Source organism: Neovison vison, chromosome 11 (assembly GCF_020171115.1).
Source record: "Neovison vison isolate M4711 chromosome 11, ASM_NN_V1, whole genome shotgun sequence".
Taxonomy (NCBI): domain Eukaryota; kingdom Metazoa; phylum Chordata; class Mammalia; order Carnivora; family Mustelidae; genus Neogale; species Neogale vison.
Genome location: NC_058101.1, coordinates 163,427,790 through 163,437,623, shown reverse-complemented (window position 1 = coordinate 163,437,623; position 9,834 = coordinate 163,427,790). Strand labels below are relative to the sequence as shown.

Genomic DNA, 9,834 nt, shown 5'->3' with positions numbered 1-9,834 from the left:
CATTCTTCTCCATCAAAGAACTCAGCAGAGCGAGCTCATTTCCCATCTCCCGTTTTCAGATGTTTAGGTCAAGTTTAAGCTCTCCTGGCTTAGAGCTGGAGTTCTGACGCCAGCTGTGCATTTATGGCACACAAAGTCAAAAGGCGTGTTGCAAGGCATGTCCCTTCCCTCATCCTCGAACCATCCTCCACCTTATCCATCTCAGCACACACACTTTTTAAAAAAAAAAAAAAAAAGCTTAATATTACCAGTTTGGCAGAAGGAAGTGTAAATGTTATGTCAGCGTTAAGACACGACTTAATCCTAATAGATGGGTTGTCAGGGAAGTGTGATGCGAGCTGACAGATGTTACATGACACTCAGAGTTCCCCACGGCCCACAAATAAGGCTGTGTGCTTCCAGGACGGGGAAGTCTCCTGGGCAAGAGGTGAGGCTGGAATTTTTTCTTTCCTGTCTTCCATGCGAGGTCAGAGCGTGCTGTCAGGCTGGGTGGACCTGGGCCGAGATGGGTGATAAGTGTTCACGGATTGCCAGGTGAGCCAAACACCTTCGGCTTTGAGTGAGGGATTAACTGGAACGAGCTGGGCTTTCCCGGATTATTGAGGGCCTTTTGATGATGTCAGAAATTCCAAGAGGAGGAGGTTTCAGAAGAGAGTAAGAAAAAGCTGAACATCTGTTTTCTGTAAAAAGAAAAAAACAAAACAAACAAACAAGCCATTCTTCCCCTCCTGGCTGCCTCCTTCAGGCAGCTCTCTGTCACCCCGGCACCTGTGAGGCCGAGGAGGCGATCCGGCTGAAAAGAAGCTAAGTAAGTGGTTTGTAACCTTGGACATTGGTGCTCAGAAACACTGATGCCGAGCCCTACTTCCCGAGATTACAGTGCAACTGGGGTGAAGTAGGGCTGGACCATTGGTATTTTTATAAAGACTTCCAGGATGTTCTATCATGCAGCCAATGCTGACAGCCACGGGCCCAGGAGCAGGTGTGACTGAGACCCAGAGGATGTTAACTGTTTGAGACTCAGTGCTGCCTTCAGAAGAGCAAAGTCAGCCTTTACTTCCCAGGTGCCACCAAGGATCCTTATGCCTTTAAAAAACTTCTAGAAGTTTCTTTAGTTATTCCAAGGGGAAAATGGGACTTTCCTCCATGTCATCCCTCCTCTGTACCCCATGAACTCCCCAGTAAGGGCTATGCCTGTCCCTGGATTGGCTGGGAACAGGTGGTACCTTCCCAGTTAGAAGGGGACATGGAGGGATCTATCCCACATCTCTCTTGAACCCCATCTCAGGCCCAGAGCAAGCTCAGGAAATAAATCAAGGTGGCATCTGGAGCCTTTGCAGTGGTGAGAGGAGGACACGGTATGGAAACTGAGATTCTTCTGCTTTTCCTCACAGACTTTTGATGGGGTCGTCTGTCTGGGAAAGTTTGCCTGAAGGCCAAGTCTGTGACTAAACTAGGAGCTCTTCATGTCCGGGGACGATCGTTCCTGCCCCCTTCTTGGGCAGTAAATAACTCTCGGTTTTGAAAAACAAGCCCTGGTGACACACTGGTGATGGCTGTGGGAGAAGCAGAGTCCCGATGCCTCCGTGGAGAACTCGGTGCTTCTCGGCCTTGTCTGAACCTTTCGACCGGGATTTCCTCATTGCAAAGAGTGGTGGTCACTCTGGCCCTGAGAGTGACCAAAAAAACTTTCCCATGTCCCACAGTGAATTCCGGAGTGCTCCACTGAGCCCCCAATTTCCGAGAGATGCACCCCCATAGATGCTGGGAATATTGATGCCAGTGTCTCTCAGCGGCCAGCGCGATACCCAGTTCCTTACCTGCACTGTCCAGGATTACTCCACATTCAGGAAGTGGCTGATGCTGGGATCCACGGGCCCGTGCTCTTGCCTCAATCCGGACTCACTGAATTTGGAGCTTCTTAAGGATGAGGGGCACCTGGGTGGCTCAGTTGGTTGAGCCACCGACTCTTGGTGTGGCCCAAGTCATGATCTCAGGATCATGAGATTCAGCCAGGCATGGGGCTCTGAGCTCAGCAACGAGTCTGCCTCTCCCCCGTCTCACACGTGCGCCAGTGCGTGCTCTCTCACACTCTCTCATGCTCTCTCTCAAATAAATAAACTCTTTAAAATTAAAAAATATACATATTGGCTGAGGCCTCAGTTGCACCTGCATCGGGGGTCAGCTTCCTCTCTCCGCCGTCCTCACTTCCTCTGGGGTTGGGAATCTGAGTGCATTCTCAGTGAACCTTCTGCCTACAGCTCCCCATCACGAGGACCCCAGCTAAATGACTTTCTCTTTACTGGTCCCTCGGAGGCCAGCTTTAGGGGGTGTGATCCGAGCAGCACCCTGGAAGGACGATGTGCTCTGTCGTTAAAGGCACACGTTTTTGTCAGGTGTAGATCTCTCACATTCACTTCCCCTTCTGACAGGTCTGGCCTTCCTGAGGAGGCCCTGGGAGGACCAAAGGGACCACCAGGGACAAAGCTAGTGACGCTAGCAATCTGCACCTGAAGGAACTTGAGAGAGAGATGGCCCAGGAATTCCAGCCACCACAAACATGTGGCATGCTCGGGAGAGTTTCTATAAGCTGACGGGTGTGAGATCAGGAGAGATACTGAGGGAAAGTTGGAAAAGCGACAAAGAGGAGGCAGGGAAATGTCTCTAGAGATGAGACATTTTTGTTTAATTTCCTGGATTAGTTACTTTTAATGGTTAAAAAAAGAAATCCACATCTGTTAATTTACTGCGAGAGCCCTTTGTAATTTGAGAGCTAATGGCCTTCCAGGGGAGGGGAGGATGGTTATGGATTTGTGCAAAGAGTTAAATCTCATGATGTGAACATGCTAGGGGAGGCCCCACCTGTGTGTACAATGTACTTAAAGGATTAGAGCAAACTTTGAAATTATGATATGTTTTACCTCGAGTAAGCACCTTACTCTTTAAGCTTCTATTTCCTTGAAGGATTGAGGGGGGCACCAATTCTCTCAGGTAATCAGGTGCATGAGACACCCTGCTTGTGGGATTTAATGAGGGTTTAAGTGCAGGCAGATGAAGGATGTGTTTTATATATATATATGTATATATATATATATATATATATATATATATTTTTTTTTTTTTTAAGATTTTATGTATTTGAGAGAGTGTGTGTCAGCATAAACCAGGGGAGAGGCAGAGGAGAGAGAAAGGGAGGAACAGACTCTCCACTGAGCAGGGAGCCCGATGTGGGGCCTGATCCCAAGCCCCCCAGCGTTAATGGCCTGAACTGAAGGCAGATGGTTAACCGATTGAGCCACTGAGGCGCCCCTATGTATTTTATTTTAAACCCATTTTCAATACTTGGTGAGCCCAATTCAAAGGTGTTACTTCCAAAGATCTTTCCGCCCTGAAGGAAGGTGACATTTCCAGGGAGATGCACGCACCAGAGGACCAGGGGAGGGTTGCAGTGGGAGGGGCTGGTGGGAGATGGAACAAAATTTTATTTTTTCAAATATTTTTAAAGATTTGAGAGAAAGAGGGAGCGCTTATAAGTGGGGGGCAGGGCAGGGCAGAGGGAGAGAATCTTCAAGCAGACTCCCTGCTGAGTGTGAAGCCCCACTTGGGGCTCAATTTCACGACCCCCACAAAATCATGATCTGGGCAGAAAGGGAGAGTCAGAAGTTTAGCCGACTGAGTCACCCAGGTGCCCCAGAAAGGGGAATTTTAGAAGAAGTATTGCTGTGCTCTCCACGTTCCTGTCAGGATCTTCCAGAAATACAGGAAAATACCTGATGTTCTCTATTTAAAAACAAAAGGGCAGGAGCTGGAGATGATTTTAAAACTGAAGGCAGAAAGTACTTTCCCTTGCACAGATTTACCAGGAATGGGGGTGGTGGAGGGGCGGTGCTTTTACAAAAGAATAACCATCATTGGGCACTGGGTAAGCTACCGCTTTTGACTATCTGGTCTCCTTAGATTCGAGTCAGGCAGGCTGAGGGAGGGAGAACATGGTAACTAGAAATAGGTAAGCTCGAAAGCATGCAGCTTTTAAGAAACAAAAACCCATATGCAAAGATGTCTAATAAAGTCACAGTGCTTTATTTTTAAAACACTCATACATTGCCAAAAATACTTAGAAAAATAAAGTTTGATTGGGGTTCATTACTAAACTTCAAGTCACAGGTTTTCACGTTACAGACTGGAGCAGAGTTTGCTAGGCAGGTGGAGAGCCCAGACTGAATTAGGAATGGAAAGAGGCTGTCTGGGGTAGGCGGTTGGGGCACCCTCTAGTTCACCTATCAGATACCCAGACACCAGTTCTTCCAGTGCTGTTCTACCGGTTCGGAGATGGGGGAGTAACGAGCTCCAATGGAGGAAGAGCGAGATGGATTCATGGACCAGTTTTAAACAAATACTTTTTTTTTTTTTTTGCAACACAATACACACATCACAGTAAAATGTTTAATACTTGCAGAATGGCAGGTGGAAAGACTTAAATTGAGAGGGTGGGTGAGAAAAGGTACTGAGCGGGGAGTGGGCACTGAATTCTTCTCTTCAAAGCTTTGTGACAGGAGCAAGCGATCTAGGCCAGTCTGCCGTCAGCACCCCTGGTGTTGCCAGCAGCTGAGTGTCTAACAGTATTTCCATGGGGAGCCCAAGCAGGAGAAAATGGGGTGAAACGGGCCAACTTTCTATCCACTCTGGCAGTTCTGCCACCAACAATAAATCGCCCCTTTTAATAGGAGGAAATTGAAAGGTTTCTCACTAAACAGAATTAAGTAGTGGGATCAAGAGATTTCCAGGCTTTGGGGCACCCTCATTAGTAACTGGCTTCTTCTGCTCTGATGTCTGCCCTCCGCTGGATCACCTTTGACAGTCGGATAGAAACAGAAGTGTGGCCAGATTTCTCCTTTGCCCTCCTCTCATTGTCGTTGAAGTCATGAGGTGACTCATTTGGGGGACCCATTTTTTATGAGCATTAAATACAGCTCCCGAAGTGTTTTCATTTGTTTGGTGATGGACGCGACAGTAATGTGTTTTGAAAAGGGTTTCCTTTTCCCTAACCCCTGCTGGCCAAGGGCTAACAGCCCCCCCATCAGCTTGCAGCCAGGACCCAGCTCCCCCAGGCCCCGACTGCCTTTTCTTTCTGCCCTGACCACAAACCCCGCATTTCCACTGGACAGCTCGTGGTGCCCGACTCTTTTTTTGCCCTGTGTTCTCCGTGTGTGAAAGCCCAATACCTCTTAAAACTCCTCGGCCTGCAGGGATCCCAGAGGGTTGTCTGACTTTGAACTGTAACAACAGAGCCTCCGAAAGTCTTATAAAAGCAGTGGTGACCTTTTTGAGCTGTCAAATCTTTAAATAGGATTTGGGATTTAATGTACGTTTTTAAAGAAAAAAATATATAAGAATTGCTAGTTTAGGAAAAAAAAAAAGTATTTTAGCCAAGTCAGAATCTTCCCCCACCCTACTTTTTTTTTTTTCCCCCTTAAACCCATGAGAGATTCGGGGGAGGGAGGGGGGAACCAAACCAAAACAAAAAAACCCAGATCTCAGGCTAAATAAGGAAGGCATATGTTAGGTGCAGCCAGACTAAAAGTCTGGGTTGAAAAGAAGCCCTTCGGTGGGTGACTGTTGTGAAAAAGGGACAAAAAAATAAAAGGACGGAAGGCAGGGGCTTATAGGAGAGAAGCATGTGATCTGTCATGATTTAGCATGAATTATAGCCTGAAAACTCCAGCAAACTACTCATTCCAATTCTCAGGCCCAGGGCAAAAATGTCCAGAGGAAGCTTTTTTACCTTTATTAACAAAAATCATGTGTCGCCCCCTAACTGCCCAACCACAATGCAGAGGTTCCTCAGGCCGTTCTCTGACACCCAGAGAGTCTTCTGTCCCGGGCCCACCTAATGCAGTACAACTTGTTTATACAGTTTGTCCCAGAACCGCAGTGAGTGCTTCTCGTTCTGCTTGGGCCACCCTGTAAATACTTAGGTTGGTGCGTTATTTAAAAAGGAAGAAGCAGCTCACGTTTTCATCTCCTGCCCATCCCCATCTCCCATGCCAGTCTGTGCCTAACAGACAGGCTTCCCTGGGACAGCCTCTGTCTTCTTCTCTCTTATGGGGACAGAGAGGAACCCCAATCGCATTTCAAGGCCCGTGAGAGGTTTGTGAAGTGAAGTGTAATTCGGGAGGGAAGACCCTTGTCTTGGCCATCCTTTTCCCCTTCAGGTTTGCACTTTCAGGGTCGATGTTCAGTGACGCAAGAGGTGGAGTGGAATCAGCATCCTTAGGAGTGATGGTAACAACTCACACAAAACCACAGAAGTGCTAGAACAGTGCTTGATTTTATCCCTCCCCACTTGGTGGAGGTCTCTAAGAGCAAACAAAGTGCCATATCATGTGTGACATGGGGGATATATTTGGGTATTATTCGCTATCGCAGATCTTTCATTGGCTCACCAGGGAAGAATCGGGGGTGTCCATGCAAGCCTCCGGCGGGGTCAGTATGCACGCCTCTCGCTTCTCAGGCCTCCCTGAGCCTGGCTGGCCTTTTGCTTTCCAGAGATGCGACTCAGGGAAGGTAGTGTCTGACCACTCAGGATTGTCATCTGCGCTGGCGTTACCAGAAAGGTGGGTTCCAGGCCCCCAAGCAGTACAGGTAGGGGTAGTAAGGGTAGCTGTTATGCATGGAGATGAGGGAGGCCTGGGGTAAGCCCTCCTCTTTCAGGGCCGGCAGGGAGGTGTGCTTCTCCAGGTCTCCCAGGTCCGAGGTGAGCTGCTTTCGCTTGGTCTTATAGCGTCTGTTCTGGAACCATATTTTCACTTGGGTCTCAGTGAGCTTAAGGTTCTTGGCCAGGTGAGCCCTTTCAGGGGCTGACAGATACTTCTGGTGGCTGAACTTCCTCTCTAACTCGATGACCTGAGTGTGGGAGAAGGCAGCACGGGAGCGCTTCTGTGGCTGTTTCGAGGTTTGCGGAAGGCTTGGTAAGGAGTCTGCGCTGTTTTCACAGTCCAACAGATAAGTCTCCAAGTGTCTATCTGGAAAGGAGAAGGAGGAGGAATGGGAAGGAAAAGGTTACATGTTAGAGAGAAGAGAACAGAATTCAAGCCACCCTTATCTCTTCAGTGAGTGAACAAACAGTCCACTGTCATCTTGGATACATTTCACTTTTTTCACATGACTAAGGAACTCTCCTGAGTGGGGAGTGAGTGAATATGTATATTATGTATTAGTTTTCTAACGGTCATCAAGAACCCAAAGTTAGAAGCTTCTAGTGGCAGAGCTTCCTGCCAGATCGTCCAGGAGAATTCACTAGGGTCCTGGATGTGTGTGCGTTGAGAAGAATTGGGAGAAGTGAAGCCAGAAGAGAAGCCAGGCAGGGAAGACACAGAAATCAGGCTGCTGGTAAAGCAGGACCCAAAGGCCTGCGCATTAACTTCTGGATGTCGGGAGAGGGTTTTTGTTATAGGAAAGGCGGTGCAGGCAAAGGGCAAGTTCCTTTTCTGGCTTTAGGACCCCTTTTTTTCTAAACACACCGTTAGGACACCTCATCCGAAGTGACAGGACAAGGAAAGAAATCTGCTCTAAACGTTCTAACGGTGTTCTATTTCCTGAAGGCCGCAGGGACCTTCAGAATGCAGTTTTACTGCCCGTGGAGTTGGGAAGCCAAGGGAGTCTTCGCTTGTCAAACCCTGGTCAGTTACTTGTTATATAAGTAACTGTAACTGCGAAGAGGCTGCGCGGGGTGGGCGCGGATCGAGGGTCCCGCGGGGGCTGGGAGCGCGTGGCGGGGTCTTCACCTGGGACGCTGGGGCTCGGGGCGCCGCGTGTGCGCTCACTCTGGAGCCCCGGGAGCCAGAGCCCGCGGAACAGAGACCTCGGTGCCCGGCGAGTCCAGCCTAGGTACAAATCCTGCGCCACCCTGACGGCGAGGCTCAGGGTTGATTTCCGAGGCGCGCCCGCGTTGGGAGGAGGTGAGGTCCCTTGGCCTGTCGCCGCGGGGCCCCACATCCCTGCAGCCGGAGCTCCGCGACCTCGCGCCGGTGCAGCCCGCAAGCCGGCCCGCGCCTCCTCTGAGACCGCACCCTGACCCAGCCCCGCCGCCGCAACCTCGCTGCCGGCTCACCTGGCTCACCCTCCGCGTGCGCGTCGGCCTCCTGCGCTGCGCCGGGCTGGGCGCTCCACTCGTCCTCGGGCGCCCCGGCGCCGCCTCTTCCTCGCTCCGGCTCCGGCTCCTGGTATCGCGGCGGGTCTGGCTGGCGCGGGGGCTGCGGGCTGCTCGTGTGGCCGCCGCGCCTCTCCGCGCTGTCCCGCAGGATGTCCTGGATGAGGAAGGAGGTGAGCGGCTTGGACTGGGTGGCCGCCCCCGCCTCCCCGGGCCGCGGCGCAGGAGCCCTGAGCATCCCCTCGGCTCGGCTGCAGGCCGGCGGCGTCAGCTGCGTCCTCGTCGTCTGCACCACTTTCACTTTCCGCCGCCCGGCGCACTTATAGCCCTGGGGAGCGCGCCGCGCCGCCCTCCCATTGGCCGCGGGAACCGGGCGCGCCGCCGATTGGCCGCCCGCGCTCCAGGTGAGGGGGGTGGAAAGGGGAGTCCCTCGCACGGTCCCCATCACCTCTTCTCTGAAGGATTCCTCCCTAAATTCCAGCTCCGACCCACGACGGAAGTTTAGACCCTCTGGGGAATAATGATGCAGAAGAGAGATACTCCGTTTAGCTCGCGTAGACTGTTACAGCGCCTTTGCTCACAAAGGGTGGGGGGATGACTAGATCCCAGTTTACAGATGCGAATTCCGAGGGCCCCGTGACGAGGAGAGACTGGTAGCAGACGGGATCTACCATCTACCAAGGCTTTCAAAGACAAGGTCGACAGGCTCCATTCTGGGCGGGATGTCACTGCGGCCATTGATAAAAGTGGAATAGGAACCATGGATTAAAGTATTGACTCGGTGTTTAAATTTACTGAGGTTAACAGTACTGTGAGTGTGTAAGAGAATGTTCTTAGGAAATAAACATTAAAGTACTTAGGGGCAGCGGCTCAGGATGGATGAAACCATCACATGATTCTGAAACAGTGATAGAGATGGAGAGATAGATCCCATGTGATAAAATGAACTGGTTAAATATTAACTTGGTGAATCTGATATGCTGGTGTTCTTTTGAACTATTTTTATATATGCAACTTTTCTGTACCTCCTAGTCTAAGGCAACTTGCATTCCACTGGAAACTTCAAAAGGATGTCATGTTGTGTGTCTGGGGAGGAGAAAGAGGGAGTAGTTTCTTGTGAATAAAGCAACCAAAGAGACCTGCCATGTACGGTGGGAAGGTCTTTGGCAAAGGTGATTTTCTCTCTCTCTTTCTCTTTTTTTCATTTCAAAAAGTATTTTAAACATTTTCTAGATTATCGGGACTTTGTGGAATTAGTACCCCCAATTTCACCCAATGATGACATATTATCTAACTGCAGTACAATGTAAAAACCAGGACATCAACCTCAGTACATTACTGTTAACTACACTACAGAGTTTATTTTCATCATTTTCAAAACCTGCATTCATTTATATGTGTGTTTATAGTTCTATGCAATTTTATTACATGCATAGATTCTTGTAATGCCACAATCAAGATACAAAGTTGGTCTGTCACCACAAAAGAACTTCCTTGGGGGCACCTGGGTGGCTCAGTCCATGAGCGCCTGCCTTCCGCTCAGGTCATGACCCAGGCTCATGGGATCAAGCCCCACATCGGGTTCCCTGCTCAGCGTCCTTTTCCCTCTCCCTCTGCTGTGTTCCCTCTTTCGCTGTATCTCTCTCTGTCAAATAAATAAGTAAAATCTTAAAAAAAAAAAAAAA

The 9,834-nt window shown here is 49.8% G+C and overlaps 1 protein-coding gene across 1 annotated transcript; it reads right to left on the bottom strand.

Moving 5' to 3' along the window:
* Positions 1 to 6,309: 6,309 nt before the first annotated feature.
* Positions 6,310 to 8,428, bottom strand: NKX3-1 (NK3 homeobox 1). Its single transcript, XM_044268120.1, has 2 exons — positions 8,111 to 8,428; positions 6,310 to 7,022 (listed from the first exon to the last, which is right to left on the bottom strand). The coding sequence occupies exons 1-2, from the start codon at positions 8,385 to 8,387 to the stop codon at positions 6,604 to 6,606; spliced, it is 696 nt and encodes a 231-aa protein (XP_044124055.1). The 5' UTR covers positions 8,388 to 8,428; the 3' UTR covers positions 6,310 to 6,603.
* Between the last annotated feature and the right edge of the window lie 1,406 nt (positions 8,429 to 9,834).

What these genes read in the sequence shown, in the direction of transcription:
- NKX3-1 (XM_044268120.1), bottom strand. Translation starts at nt 8,387, where the DNA reads ATGCTCAGGGCTCCTGCGCCGCGGCCCGGGGAGGCGGGGGCGGCCACC. An exon ending in GCACGCGGAGGGTGAGCCAG is followed by an intron (nt 7,023 to 8,110) that starts GTGAGCCGGCAG and finishes TCTCCTTTCCAG; the next exon opens with ATAGACACTTGGAGACTTAT.